Source organism: Scomber scombrus, chromosome 3 (genome assembly GCF_963691925.1).
Source record: "Scomber scombrus chromosome 3, fScoSco1.1, whole genome shotgun sequence".
Lineage (NCBI taxonomy): Eukaryota > Metazoa > Chordata > Actinopteri > Scombriformes > Scombridae > Scomber > Scomber scombrus.
The window spans coordinates 18,099,795-18,115,865 of NC_084972.1; the positions used below are offsets into that span (position 1 = coordinate 18,099,795).

Below are 16,071 nucleotides of genomic sequence, written 5' to 3' on the forward strand. Positions count from 1 at the left end.
ATAAAGGCTTGTGAAACAGGGAGGTTTGATAAGAAGCTGGGTCCTGCCTGTGGGGGAAAAATACTTATGCAACAGATAATGTCTTCTTGTTACAGAAAGGGCAAAGAAACTAATACCAGTGTTTTTTTGTTTTAATTTCAACCTGAGATAGCTGTGTAAAAGGACTCAGACAACCTCTCAGGAGAGGGAGCAAGACAAAATTCAGTAGGTAGTTGTTGTTTTTTTTTTTTAAATTTACTAATGTTTCAGTCTTGCACTTGAAGGGAAAATCCATAATCCATATCTAAACTCTTACACTTACTGTTATATATTATAACTAAAATTATTATACTTGAATGAACAACATTTACCACCACCAAACCATTTACACTAAAAATGATGTGAGAATAGTTAAACAATTTAGGAGATATCTTTATTCACTTTCTAATATCTGCATGTTAAATATGAAGCTACAGCCAGGAGACCGCTTAGCCTAGCATAATGCCTAAAGTAGGGGGGCCACCAAGACTGGCTCCGTCCAAAGTCTTGTTCTGTGTCCAACATTACAATTCACTTATTCACTGAATAGACATGCAATAGTTTAATCAATAGTGAACAGTAAATTGAGATTTTGGACAGTTAGTACTATCCATTGTCGGAAAACAGTGTACATGCATTGGATGCTACTTTTGTTCTTTTTTTTTTTTTTTTTTAGGGACTTTTTGAAGGCACTTTAGAGTGGATACATTTATACACTCAATTCAAACACTCAAATAAAATGGCAGACAGTATATCAAGTGCACTAAATAGTAAATGGAGTGATTACAGACACAGCATTGGTGTCACTACAAGTTAGCCAGGGAACCAACAGAGACAGTGGGTAGCATTAAGCCCAATTTCCACTGGGTCCGTCAGCGGCACGTTACAGCTGCGCCGCGGTCACCGGAGCTGATAGGTAACACTATAATCAATGATAGTATTTCCACAGGGAGCGTCTCAGCAACGTCCCAGCAGCGGCTCTCCGTGCCGCAGCGCTATCAATCCGCAGCATTTCTATTTTTCACGGACACGTTTCTAACTCGCGACAAGCTCAACAGAGCAGATTGCACCAGACAGGAAGTCAGACACAGAATCGGCATAATAAAACTTCCGTCCCCTTTCAAAATAAAACACAATGCGCAGATCACAACCTCACATCCACAATACGTCATAACCGGTGGCCCCAGGTCAGCAGTCAATCGATCAAAGGGTCTCGTTTCACGTCCGAGAAGCAAAGAAACCAGTTGTTTCTTGTTGTTGACACCCAGTTCGCGGGATCTCGCAGTCTCGCGATTATCGCGTGATCTCGCGGGAATACTGCTGGCTCGCAAGGCACCGCTGTAACGCTCCCGGTGTGAGTTGACGCTGGGCAGAGGACGGAGCTAAACTGTGGCGCAGCTGTAAGGTGACAGCTGACAGACCCGGTGGAAATCCAGGGTTAGTCACTGCGCCTAGCCAAGAAATAGTCCGCTCATAAGCCTCCATAAAACTACAATGTGATGTTTTACGCTATGTGTTAGTATGGATTAAAGATATGAGATATAATATTTTCATTAGTGAGCTTAAGAGGTGCTGGTAGGTAGATTTTATTACCTTTAGACAGAGCCAGGCAACCTGTTTCCCCCCTGCTTCTAGTCTTTGCTCTAGTTTCATATTAAGCGATCAGATATGAGAGTGATATTTATCTTCTTATCTAACTTTAAGCAAGAATGTGAATGCACTTATTTCACAATATGTGAATAATATATGAGGTAAGAGGTAACATTTCATGGTTTTGTTTGCACTTAAAAAATGAAAAAAGTTTATTCTCCTATATTGCGTACATTCAATTTTTGATCCTGGTCATTTATTAAATTATCTTTAACATGAATCTCTCATTACATCCCTAAGAAACTGATATATCTGCCTGTTCTACAAACAATTTCTCTCTGACTGTTCAGTCACAACATATGCAAACTAATACCTTAAGAAAGATAAGTTTTGATTTAAATGTCAGTTAAAAAAATCTGCAACAAAAATCCGTTGTGGATATTATGAAAATATCTTGATGTGATATAATTTGACATGTTTAGTCAGTGCTTTCAACATTTGACAAGTTATGGGAACAAAAAGACACTGGGCTCAGAGACACAGAGTACACCAATGGCAGCAGAATGGAGGGTTAGGTGGGATTGTACATTTCAACAGATATTTTAGCTGACAGATGTTTCTGCAGCAGAGCAAAGACTGATGATCAGTGTGTTGGTACCTTTGACCCTGTGGGGTCCGGGGTTTGTCGTAGTCATAGTAGGAGCTGCGAAGACCTGGGTAGCCATTGGGAGGTGCATGTTCATAGTAGCGATGGTGTCCTCCGTTGGGCAGACTGGACATGTTGGCATTGTTGAGGTTGATATTGGTGGATTTAGGAGACTTGCCGTAGCCGGAGTTGTGGTGGCGGTGGTGGTGATGGTGGTGGTGATGATGGTGGTTGGGGTGGGACATTGCATTGGCTCGAGACAGGCGTCCCACCGGCTGCTCCATGTGAGCATAGTGAGGTGGCGGCTGCACCTGTAGAGGCCGCTGAGTAGCGTTGGTCTGATGGCCGTTGGATCGTCGATGACCACCGTTCATGAGATGGTTACCAAAGAGTCCGCCATTACGCTGTGAAGGAATGCTCAAAGTAAAACCACCAGGGCTTTCATAGTTTACAGTGCAAAACAAATGTACTATTGATGTTAAGTCTGGGAGCTGATTTTCTTTTCAGAAATTATATGAGCAAAATATAAGTTCAGAAGCTGGTTTCATGGCATATGACATATGTGGGCAAATGGATGCACTCTTTGTAGTTTGTTGAAATTGAGATGGAGGAAAAACATATAAGAAGCAAACATAAATAAAATGTACAAAAAAGTACAAGAAATTTTTTTCCACAAACATTTCCCCTGTCAGGTAAAATTAAATCAGTTACCCTATAAATTTCTTCGTCTTCCTCTGGTATAAAGTCTACTAGTTCGTCATCTTGCAGATCACATGATATCGCTCGGCGAATTTCGGGCCCAATATCATGCAGCGTGCGAAGACCAGCCTGTAACCATGACAATAAAAATTCTAAGTGCTACGGCTGGGACCTTTATCTTACAACTCACATAACGTTATCTGACATCATACAGTCACAACCACACATACTGAGCATACACACACCTGTGCTGGAGTATGCAACACCTGACATTTACAGTACTGACAGACTGTGAGAGATGAGAACACACAGACAGACAAATGTGCTCTCCTGAATGCAACCTGCTGTGAGTTTTATTTAGTTGAAGTGTCTTGTGTAGAATCCAGCTGTGCTTTCTCTCACATACGCTTCAGTGAGTGCAGTAAAAGAAATCACTTTCCTTCCTTTCCTTTCCTTTGTAGATGTACTTAACCAAAGTAGAAAAATATACACAACGATTTTATTTTGAATAAACTAAAAGCTGGCCATGTTTACTGTCTGACAATGATATATGGTGATAGACTGAAGCCATATATCGTATTATAAGGTAACAGAAATGGCAACAAGCTTTGCATGGGAATTTCATGAGTCAATGAATGAATTGTGATGCACAAAGAACACATGAAATTATGACTGGAGACAATGACACACGCTTAACATCAATGTCTGTGAAAACAAAAACACAAATAACAGTAACAGATTCATACTGTACACCAAGATCATGAACATCCTGCTGGATCATAAACCATAACATTAGCGCACTTAATGATATTTTAATGAAATGCACAAAGACACATTTTACGGACTGGACTTAACAACATTACAATGCTGGTAAATTCATGTTTTCACACAATTTTCAACAATCTTTCTTGTTTATCTCACATATAACACACAAACACACACACACACACACACACACACACACACACACACACACACACACACACACACACACACACACACACACACTCACATACAGTTGGAGTCACACTCCAACACTGTGACACTCACCTGTAGAGCAATAGCTGTGTTGTTCTGGGAGGGATGTGCACCCACCAGGCCTTCCTCTTTACGTTTCTTGAATTTCCTAAAGTAGTCCTGTATCAGGAAGGTGGCATAGAACTTCCCCACGGTTACCTCATCATCTGAGTGAACAGACCACACAAATGCTTCCTGTGTCAGCAGGTCACTACACACAGCACCATGGGGGGAGAGAGAGAGAGAGAGACTCTTCTCCTCCTTCATTCATTCTCCATAAAACTGTGGTTCCATCAGCTCAGGACTGCAGACAAGTGAGGCACTCTTCAACCCCAATCAACCAAATTATTTAAATCCAAATTATATACATCCTTCTTGATGGTGTATATACTGTACCTCAATCTGGACCACCTGAGACCCTTTGCTGTATTTCAAAAGAACAAAAACATCAAATATATGCTACAATGTCTTTATTTTGTGTTTGTGTATTTATGTATCTGAAGAGCTGTTAACAATCCAAGAGGGATCCTCTATATAATACGTCTCATTAAATAGGATAAATTAATTTATAGTATTTCCAACACCTACAGTTTTAATGTGAGTTTTTTTCATAGCAACAAGTTAATTAACGCCTGTAATCTCTGTTTCTTTCTAAATGTTGGGCTGCCAATGAAGAGGTAAGAATCAGCAGAATTAAAGTCAAATGGACTTTAGAATGAACAGGATGATTAAAACAATGCTGCTAATCTTCAATCTGTGCATTTTCATACTTACGTAATATTAACTTTAAGCATATTCCATTCATTTCCCTTTGAGACACTTTAAAAATTTGCTCAAATGTTTTCTGTTGTGGCAGAACCACATTGTTTCTTTAATGTCTAGGGAAGCATCTACTCTACTACTTTAGCACATGCAAGCAAGCAGAACTATGCATGTAATAAATGTAGTATATGTGTCAGTATTTAGTTTATCCGTTTATGTTCATGTATGGTTTTTTTTGTCATAACATGTGCTAGTCAGTGAAAACTGTACTTGAAACTGCGTATGGGTGTGCTCTTGCATGTATTTTTGCTGAATGTTTTGTTTTTGTATTTTTTGGAAGAGTGTGTGCAACAATGCGTGAGAATAATTCTGAAGCAGGGGTCTGAGTCACTTTGAACAAGCACGCTGGGGAGAGAGATCGGAGACAGAGGCAACACTAGTTCCATGCCACCACCCTAAAACAGAACTGCTTCAGAATATTCTGAAGTGCTTCAGAGTTTTGGATACAGAGATATTAAAATGTGAGGAGAGTAAGCTGTGGAAGCTCAAGCAGTGAGAAGAGGACAGAGATTAAGACAACAGAGAAAGACAAGCAGACAGCAAGAGACAGACAGTTAAAGAGAGAAAGAGAGATTAGTGAGAAAGACAAAGCATGCACTTGCACAATGGTCTAAAAGGCCATGCAAGCCCAAAGCCCAGCAGACAGTCAGTCGCCTCCATCAGCATCCAGGGCAAGTGGGAAGAGTGTGGATCAAACACACATGGATAAGAGACACACTGCTGAGGGGACAACCAGGAGAACATGAGCAGAGCAGAAACAGCACGATACAGCTTTGCTTGTGTGTGAGAATCTGTCTGCCTGTGTGTTTTTATTTAAAGACACTGAATGACCAGTTTTTGAGCTTCCTGTAATTTTATGCAAATAGCATGTGGGCAGCATATGGTGTGTATGTGCGATTCTGTGAAGGCTGCTTTATCTTAGTTTGTGTTTCAAATTATAACAGGAGGTGTATATGATTTCATTGACAGACAAAGGCAGGTTCCACTAACCACCAGCAGGGGGCACCACTTGATCCAGCAGCTTCATGCTGGTTCTCTTCCAGATTTTCTTAATGACAGCCCGCAGCTCTTCATTGGCCTGCTCCAGATTACCTGCACCACAGGGAAACAAATGTCCCTTAGAAACGAGCACTCACAACCATTTTAAATCAAGAAAGCTTGTAATTACAAGTAAGAGAGACCATTAGACTGAGGTATAGTATGTTTTAGTATTGTCTGTATTTTAACAGTGGTGCAGTATTCAGTTTGTACCTTCGGTTTTTATCTTCAGGGCTGTTCGCACCAGTGCAAACAGAGTGGCGTTAAACATGACTGTGCCGTCACTGTTCAGAGGCATGTTCATGGCTACCAGCCTCTGAAAGAAGAGAGCAGATACAGACCTTTAAAAATATACAACAGGCCTGCTAAATGAAATTTAAATGTAAATTATATGCATGTATGTATGTATGTATGTAAAAATTATGAAAATGAGACAATAGAAAAAGGACAGCAGACCTTGCAGGCCACTCTGTGAGGGCACAGTTTGCCGAACCCAAGAGGAGGCTGGATACGACGAAGAAGAGTTACAACATCCAAATGCTTAATTCTGCCCCTATATGAGAGAAAAAAAATACCTGTAAGATATTAACCGACAAAAACAAACGACTCTGCAGAAACATGCATGTGAAATATGTTCAGATAGATAGCAAAGCACATACTTGGCCTCTGGGTCGTATTCTGACCAAATTCTCTTGAATTCATCGAGGTGGTGTGGACCAAGAATGGACCAATCACGTGTCAAATAGTCAAAGTTGTCCATGATGACGGCAACAAACAAATTGATAATCTGGAGAACAAAGAAACCATCTTGCATAAATTATCTTAGTGTCGCAGTTTCTTTTCATGTCCAGAATTTCTTCAGATTTGAAGAACTGTGTAATTGTGAATGACATCAAGAACAGTCATCATTAGACATATTTTAAGCACATTTTTTTCAACTACAGTCATGTGGGTAAAAGTAAATTTAAACAACAAACAAAAGTGTAAATATTGGCCTCAGTTTGGCATTTGCAAAGACTAAACATTGCGCAATATGTGTTTTAAAGGTTACAAACGTCAGCTTTTCAAAGGTAGAAATGGTGCCTTTCATGTGCTAATGATGGGACAAATAGAAAAGTGCAAAAGATAATAATTAGCACAATAAAGTAAATAACTGATAATATGGTAATATGGTTTAAATAGTGTGTGTACCAGGAAGGCGCAGAGCATGTAGAAGGTAATGAAGTAAATTATTGCAAATCCACTGCCACACGTCATCTCCTCGCCAGGGCTGTAGTCGGACTCTGGGTCACATAGTTTACCAGACACACAGGCCAACATGATCTCTTGCCACGCCTCTCCAGTGGCACATCTGGGGAACAGATAGGAAGGATCACCACAAACCAATTACTCAACTATATATGCCCAGAAAATTTTAAAAAAACACACTGCTTCAGTTTCCATATAACCTCTGACTATAATATCTTACTGACCTAAAGAGAAGCAGCACAGCCTGAGGGAAGGTCTGGAAGTTGTTGTTTCGGTTTATGTGAGTGCCATCCACCATCGCAACCTTTCCAAACACCTGAAGCGGAAAGATTGCCCATTTAAATACAACTGCAACTGTATCAACGTGGTAAAGACTGAGAAGAATAATAATTTCAGTCAAGTTAAGTTACCCACCTGCATGCCAATGACAGCGTAGATGAAGAACAGCATGGCTATCAAAAGAGCAACATACGGCAGAGCCTGTAAGAGGGGCAAGAAAATAGAAAAAGATTAATATGACAGACTTTGATACGTCGCTCAGTCACTGATTGAATAACTTTAAGAGATCTTACCTGGAAGGATTTAATGAAAGTCCAAAGCAATGTGCGAATGCCTTCCCCTCTGCTTAGGAGCTTGACCAGCCGCATGACTCGAAAAAGACGAAAGAAGGTGATGGAGATGCGAGCGCTGTCCTCAGTGTTCTGTGAAGAAACAGTGCAGAGTCAAAAGAAGGCACAGCAACAGTTAGTGTAGTGGACAGAGAGCCCCTGGCTGTGCTTCGCAGGATGATGAGGTCTGAACTCAGTACCAGATACATATGGGCTGAGAAAGCAACACTGCATCTTTATATCACAGAAAACCACTAAAGTCTTTTGAGAAAACATAGCTTTGAATTTGAAAAGAGATTTGATGGTAGCATCTGATAGAAGTCCAACTATTTTGTCCAGCATATAATTTATATAGCTCTAGATTTGTACTTTGGATTAAAATAATGTCTAAAATGATTGATGAAGATTGAACAGTCTGTCATGCAGTGTTGCTGCCTGCAACTGATATGTTTCTGTTTGTCTGCGTCCAAAGCACTGTCAGGAGCCCTGTCACTGTACAGACCTACAAGGGGGGGAAGCAAGGAGGCAAGCATGCTGGAGAAAACCTTGCCATACTTGACAGGACACATCTGCACAAGCATGGCACCCTCAGTCCAGAGTCACTGCATGCGGAGTCACAGTGGGACCAACCCAAAAGGGTCGGTCAGGAGGTTTACAGGTCAGAGCTGGGTGACCTGATCCCAGGGGTCATCCATGAGTCACTACCACACGCAAGAATGGTGGCAGAGACCATGTACCGGTGTCAACAGTACAAACGTGAGGAGCAGCCCAAAACCACTCCCACCTACTGTAACAGGACACACAGTGTCACGTTTGAGTGACACCCTTGCCTTAGATAGGACTCCAAACATTTAGGAAAATGTAAAGCAAAATTTTCTGAGGATATATGCAAATGAACAAACAAAACAGAAGACAGAAATGAAAATAAAAGGAACCCTTACCATGAGAACATGAAATAAGCAATAGATCATAGAAGGTAATGAAGAAAAAATACCAAACAAAGAAATGCAAATGTTAACATGGCATGGCCCTGACAGGAGGGAGGGGGTTGGAGCATCTTACCCCCTGCTCATCCACCTGAGGAGTCTCCGTTGGCTTTAAAATCAAAGACCTGTATTAATGACTTGTACAGAGCCCGCCCATATCACACACACATTGGGCCAAACACGTAAACATCACATTTTCTTTAAAAAGTGTTTATCACACAATGCTGAAACACGTCAGTCAAGACGTAGACAGAATGATGACACTACTCTTCTGACGTACAGTGTAAAACTGACAGGACAAAACTGTCTTATTGTTTCACTATGACAGAGACAAACATTCATTGACACCCTACTGTACATGTAACACTGTCTATGTACACTTAATGTAACGAGACACATAAAACATTATCTTAACACGTTAAAAGACTGCCACAAAACGAGTTTACAGCTTAACATTCCTATGTCGGACTTAACATTTACATGTCAGACTGACAAAACAACATGAAGTTACTTAAATACTGACTAACATGTAAGACTGGCAGACAACTTTATCACTCCCCGGTGTAATGGTCATAACTGATGGGCTTAAATGGATTTTATGGCTAAGATGCTTGGCGAGCTTCAGACAATGTTAATGAGAGGCTAACTGACTGACTTAACAGATGTTCTGAATTCATGTCATGACAAAAGCATTAAAGTCTGCTATTCTAACAGAGCCTCAACTCAAAAGTACAGATTTATTTGTCCTGTGTCTCATATAGATTCAAGTAAATACACATTAACATATGACCTGACTGGTAAAAAAAAATCATACATTGTGGGCATAATACATAATTAATGGCGTCCATAAAAGGCTGCAATCTCATCCTCTTCTGGCCTGTAATGAATTACCAGTAAATAAAGTATTTTTAAAACAAAGTTTTTAAAGTGGCTTGTAATGAAAATGCTTGCTGACCAAAATAAGAGTGCACATATCTAAACTGTACAGTCGCTCACTCAGGTCCACATCCATACACAGTTGCAATTCATGTCATTAACAGTACATAACAGGGTATTAGCAGTATTTAGCGAGCATTTGAACACACAGAGAGAGTCCAGGTGCAACATGAAAGTAGAAACATCTATCATATTGGTGGTTAGACTCAACCTGTATAATGATAATGAGATTACTCAACACTGAAAAGGTCTAGAATAATATCAGAAAGCAGAACTCAGCACAGAAAACAAAGACATATTCCAGACAGATATGGCTTCATTCAAATCCCTCAGCACAATACTTCACAATCCGTCTGTATGAGGTGCAGAATGGGCAGAAATGATAAAATGTAGAATTAGCTTGAGGAGGTTCTTTAGGTAATCCTGGCCACAGCATTGATGGAGCATGCGTTCAGCATTGCCACTTTGCTGGGAAGCACTGCACGCACACGCAAGACATTTGGATGATGAGGAGCAACTGGTGAACTCAGAGCAATGCAGCAACTCATGCATGTCAGTAGTGCCCCGCAATAAAACTGCCATAGCAGGGCGCCCTCACAGTCTGGTGCAGAAAGAGGTGATTGAATGGTAGAGAGGGAGAGAGAGGGAGGAGAACAGAGATAGAGACCCAAACTGAGACAGAAAGTGAAATTAGACAGATTGAGTCATATTGAACTGGGAAAAAGAGGAAAGGCAGAGAGGGAGTAAAGAGGCGTAAAGAGGGAGAGAGTTGCTGTACAAATGTTCATGCACCTGACTGGAGTCTACACACCTGCGCTACACATGAGCTCCATTCTGAGCTTTAAGAGCTCACTACAGGAAGACAGAACAAAACACAGAGACAATCACTCACAGAGACACAAACACAAGATCATCAAAGAACCTCAAACTCAGCTGCAGTAAACCACCATCAGTGTTAATGTACATAAATCAGGACTAATTTAGTGTCTTCTGTTCCACTTTGGAATTTTTTAGTCCACAGAATCTTACCTGAGAACTGCACAGTGACAGAACAGACTTTTTTATTTCATTTGTGGAGGATAACTGAAGCATAATCTATGTTTAATTCTATGGTAGAAAAAGCTTTGATTTCCTTACAAGTTACTTTGTGACCTGATCTGTTTTCCATAATATTAATGCCTTATATCAGCCGTATGTGAGGCCGCAGTGGCCTACACAAATTTAAGGTAAGTAAATGATTTTAAAACAAATCTCATCAAGATTTCCTCGAGCTAATTGAGCTTCACAGATTCTATACAGATGTTGACCTTAATGTTGTGTAGGATGGACATTTCCGAGCAGCTCTGAGCTCCAGGGCCATTCTGTCTGGAGGTAAAGATAAAGGGGTATGGCAAGAGAGAAAAAGGCAAGCTCCACAAGGCTCTATGGAAAAAACTGACCGGAGGGGAATGGAGCGGGTGGCCGAGCGCCATCTGTGAGAGGCGGGACATGGAAAGGATGTTAGGTAATGAGGTGAATGGCTGACACTTCCCAGCATGCATTTGAAGAGGTCACAGTGGTCAAGCGAGAAACTTAACAAAAATGAGACTCATGACTGGAATGGATAAAGGCAAGCAGGTAGCAACAAACAATAATTTTAAAAAGCAAAGCCATCATAGACCAGCTATGATTAAATGTAACGAGAATGATTCAGACACACAAAGAGCAACAACTGCATGCAATGCAAACCAGAAATAAGTGGAGGTTATAGATGAAAGTTACCTCACAAGAACCACTATGAAAGCCCTTGTGACATCAACATCATGTCCCAACATTCCAAACACACATATGTAAAGTACACACACGCTCATACATACAGCCCGCCCTAAAGTACATACTGTACACGCGTAAGAAAACACACATGCATGACAATTAATTACCCACACACACCATTGTACGTTTTAAACAAAGTTAGTGCTTGTTTATACACTCATGCAGACACATATTTTGAAACTGAGAAGACACAGAAAACATGAAATATAACTCCAGAAAAACAGCACTGCAGCTCAAAACACAGGAGCACTCAGAAGAGGACGTGAGTCTTTGTTAAACTGCACCTATTACAAGCACCACCATTAGCATAACCACTCCTAAAAAACTTGAAACTGGGTCTCTCAGCATTCCTGGTGTTTGTTTGTGTCTTAGACAACAAAAACATTTTTGCACCAGTTAAATTCAAAGTGCAACACAACAAAATGGACATTTAGTCTTTGTTTTAGTGTTTTTGTGCAGAGCCAGGCCATAAAGAGAAGAGTATGTTGCCATTAGTAGTACAATGGAGAACAAGTCATCCACTATTTTATTGAGCTTTGACATGAATTTCCACTGTGACTTTGATTGATTAAATTGAGCTTTCAATTTAAATTAAATCTAATTTGATGAATCTCTATTACTGTACTGCGAAATTACAAATAAACATATATTTTTGCCCAAGTTAATAAAGCATCGGATTAATAATTTACTTCTATAATCCATTCGCACTATAAAGGGGTCCCGAAGATAAAGTTGTTATGAACAACAGGTCACACACAAACAACAGTTTCATTCATTGCCATACTTGCCTCTACAAGTTTCTATGGAAACAAAATGAACAAAAGTAAGAATTAGACAACCACATGATAAATCATCCTGCTCTGAACCAAATACAGGCCTCAGTTCACAAAGACATCTGAGAGGCGGCATGTTTTTCACAAATTTTGTCATAACATAAACACATTGACTTCAGGACATGGAAAAACAGCAATATTCCAATAACACAGACTATTAGATGTAGCAGTAATAAAAAGAGGACATTGATTGAAGTCAAACTGAAGCTTTACAGATTAAGCTGATGGCACTTAAAAAAACTGAAAATAAAGATGTAATGTAGAGTTTTAGCACACTCATTGGGCTCTTAGTTTAGCAGATACCATTTTAAAGTGGAAGTTACAACTGAACAAACTAAAGTTGATGATAATTGCTATGTTTTTTGGATTTTTTTCTGCTTTTTTTGTAACTTATTACATACATTCACATCTTAAGGCTTATAAAATCCTTCAAAATAAAAAATCAGAAAAGGAAAAATCACTCCCCAGTTGACCTGCTCCCAACTCTTGTCAAGACGGGTCACAGATAGTTTAATTTCATGGGTCCGCATGCCAAAAACGTTACTACACTAGATGGCCATATGGCTTTCCTGTAAGGCTTCAATTCAACTGTGGAGTCAGAAAAAAGTAGTACTTACATTAACTTCAGTGATAGCAATATCGACGACGCTACCGACAACAATTAAGGCATCAAATGTGTTCCAAGCATCAGCGAAATAGTGCTGTTGTTAATGCACAACATGACATGTAAGAGTGAAGATGGGAATGAAGGAGAGAGGTGGAGGAGGAAACAGAGTCAGACAGATGAAGGAAGAGTGAAAATGAGAGGACGACAAGGAATGAGTCAAAGGATTTAATGAAAAGGTAGGATGAGGGAGGAAAAAAAGAGAGAAAAAAGAGACAGTGTTAAGAGAATCAGATAAAAGGTCAGAAATCGAAGTCTTGCTCTATAAGCCTGCAGTGTGAGCCAATGGCTGGAAGAGAGAGAGGTCAGAGAGTGGCAGGGTCAGTTAAAGCTGAGCTTACTTACATCTATCTCACTCAGAACAATGTCTACTATGCTTCCAATCACAACCAGGGCGTCGAACACGTTCCAGGCATCTCCAAAATAGCCCTAAACAAGGTTGAGCGAGTGTTGGGCAAGTTGCAGCAAAAACAAGTTTTTACTCTCACACTCAAATTTATATCCGCTTATGCTACTAATTTAAAACGCACAGGAACTCTTGCTGGCTACTTGAGCTGATTAAAGTGCCTTATTTATACAGATTGCTGAGCTGCAGAGTTCTAGATCTATTGATGTTAATTCTAATATTACATGCAAAAACACTGCTGCCAAAAACTTGACAAACAGTGAGGGTTGTTATAGCAAAATTTCAGCACTGCACCCCACACTCTCTCTTACTAGAATCCTGTCCTTCTTCTGAACAAAGAGCTGTTCGCCGGCAAGTCGCATTGAGGGAAAAATAAATAAAGTATTCATCGACTCATCAATATTATCACATTAACACGTGTTGTTCCGTTCATAAAGATTTAGAAATAAAACTATGATTCAGTAAATATATGTTTAACTTGGACATCTTTGTCTGTGTGTGTGTGAGTATGACTTAAGTCACTTTCAGGGACACACACCGGACCTCAGACCAGTTGATTGGGGATGGTTTGTCCATTTGGGGACAAAAGCTGTGTCCCCAATTTGTGAAATGCTGATTTTTGGGTCAGTGGGTAAGGTTAAGGTATGGGTAAATCTATGTAAATACCCCAAAAGTGACTTAAGTAAAAGTGTGTGTGTGTGTGTTTTCAGTGAAGGCATTTATGTCCTGTTTGAGTCAATGTGTGTTTGTGGTCTGTTGGAAGTAGCTGTGTGTGAAGACATGTGTGGGACGGCTCACCCTGGGTTTGAAAGCGATGAGTTTGAGAACCATTTCCACGGTGAAGACAGCAGTGAAGACCATATTGAGAATGTCCATTACATAGTTAAAGAGCGCCGACTGGCCGTAGTGCTGCAGAACAGACAAGAACAGTTAAGGAAAAGTGAGCTGCTATTATTTATATTTTATTATGTAAATAATTACCACATAACAAAGATGTTAGCTAGGAAGATGGAAAAATAAACAAGATATTCACACGAAATTGTTTAAAATGAGAAAGTAATAATTTTTAAAAGTCTAATTTTGTATCTGTGTGTATAGTTTTTGTGATTACAGCATTCTTCAAATTATTCTGTGGGTTTACTGAACCATTTTCTTTCTCTACTGACACATCGTTTTCACAGAGCTGGTTGGTTTTAGGGGTGTAATAACTTGACATCTTACCTGTACAGCCAGGCAGAGTGTGTTAAGCATGATGAGCACAAACATGATGTACTCAAACCCAGTGGAGTTCACCACATACCAGAACTTGTACTGGTAAGGGTTCTTGGGGATGTATCTCCTCAGCGGACGCGCCTTTAGAGCGTACTCTACACACTGACGCTGCACGGAAACACATAGACTTGGTTTTAATGCTTGATACTGATATTTGAATCCAACACAGACAAATGTTATGAGCTTAGATCTTAAAAATGACATAAATAATAGGTAATAGCCATTCAGAATAATCAGATCATCTTCGTCCATCATAGAAGATTTGTATGAAACTGTGCACAATAAAACACTGCCATGTTTCTACACAGCAAAGCTATTAATGAAATCTCTTTTTTTGCTCTGTACACACGTTTAAATTGTGACAGATTTCAGAAAATGCCTAAAACTTCATCAAAATGTTTCTGCTGTGACATTTAACGTAACTTACAAAGTTTCTGTGCAAGTGTGGATCAAAAAATATTGCATTTAGTAGTAGTATTGGATTTAATAAGCATTTTGCAGTGCTTAAAGATCTCTTTATTGTATCATTTGATCCTCATTTCTCATCTCTGTGCCATACTTTTATCAATATACTGTAACACACACACATACAAACACACACACACACACACACACACACACACAAACACACACACACACACACACACTGCACATTTCGTATACTTGCTGACTCTGACCTGGTTCTTGTCGAGCTCACAGTTTTTGTACTCCTTCTCTCCTTGTTCCTGAAATGTGACGATCACAAAACCTACAAAGATGTTCATCATAAAGAAAGCAATGATGATGATGTAGATGATGAAGAAGATGGAAATCTCCACACGGTAGTTGTAAATGGGACCGAGGTTCTCCCTGTTGGAGTCGATGGCCTTGTATAGCAACCTGAGAAGAGACAACGACAGAGAGAGCATGGCAACAGTTACCATCTGTGTCACTTGTTAATTTCTTTCGTTGTACTCTTTGAGCTGCATCTTGTGCATGAAATGAGCTTCACAGAGAAAATGTTATTTCAAATTCTTATGCTGTTGATAAATGTTAAGATTTGACTTATCAATAAAAATCCAAAAAATTCAAAACTTTGATACATGTCGTAAAAAGTGTGAATCTTACGAAGGCCAGCCTTCAAAAGTAGACACAGTGAACAGAGCCATCATGGCCATCAGGACGTTGTCGAAGTTGAATTCACTGTTGTGCCACAGTCGTCTGTGGATGGTTGGCTGGTTCACATCGCCATCCTTATACAGGATGAACGTGCCCCTTTAAGAAAATGAAATCATGAAGGTTAAGACACAAACTAGGATGGTAAATGCAAGTTATTTGCAGCACACATACAAGACAGTTTAAAACTAACTTGCACTCTTCTGGGCTGGACTTTGCTTCATCTGTGCAGCGATAGAATTTTCCCTGTGGATGAAAACAAATTAATTTAATTCTACTGATTCACAATTAAGCGTTTAACTAAATATCTAAATACGGCTT

The 16,071-nt window shown here is 39.8% G+C and overlaps 1 protein-coding gene across 1 annotated transcript in view; it reads right to left on the reverse strand.

Moving 5' to 3' along the window:
- The window catches only part of cacna1da (calcium channel, voltage-dependent, L type, alpha 1D subunit, a), a 55,303-nt gene that overhangs the window by 3,298 nt on the left and 35,934 nt on the right, over positions 1-16,071 (reverse strand). The window contains exons 25-43 of the mRNA XM_062415480.1: positions 15,944-15,996; positions 15,703-15,849; positions 15,273-15,474; positions 14,545-14,703; positions 14,122-14,232; positions 12,871-12,954; positions 12,209-12,220; positions 8,749-8,781; positions 7,651-7,779; positions 7,493-7,558; positions 7,303-7,394; positions 7,022-7,181; positions 6,490-6,617; positions 6,287-6,383; positions 6,044-6,146; positions 5,783-5,884; positions 4,004-4,137; positions 2,966-3,082; positions 2,267-2,658 (exon numbers count right to left, since the gene is read on the reverse strand). Coding sequence (XP_062271464.1) covers positions 2,267-2,658; positions 2,966-3,082; positions 4,004-4,137; positions 5,783-5,884; positions 6,044-6,146; positions 6,287-6,383; positions 6,490-6,617; positions 7,022-7,181; positions 7,303-7,394; positions 7,493-7,558; positions 7,651-7,779; positions 8,749-8,781; positions 12,209-12,220; positions 12,871-12,954; positions 14,122-14,232; positions 14,545-14,703; positions 15,273-15,474; positions 15,703-15,849; positions 15,944-15,996 — 2,321 coding nt within the window. The remainder of the gene's footprint in view (positions 1-2,266; positions 2,659-2,965; positions 3,083-4,003; positions 4,138-5,782; positions 5,885-6,043; positions 6,147-6,286; positions 6,384-6,489; positions 6,618-7,021; positions 7,182-7,302; positions 7,395-7,492; positions 7,559-7,650; positions 7,780-8,748; positions 8,782-12,208; positions 12,221-12,870; positions 12,955-14,121; positions 14,233-14,544; positions 14,704-15,272; positions 15,475-15,702; positions 15,850-15,943; positions 15,997-16,071) is intronic.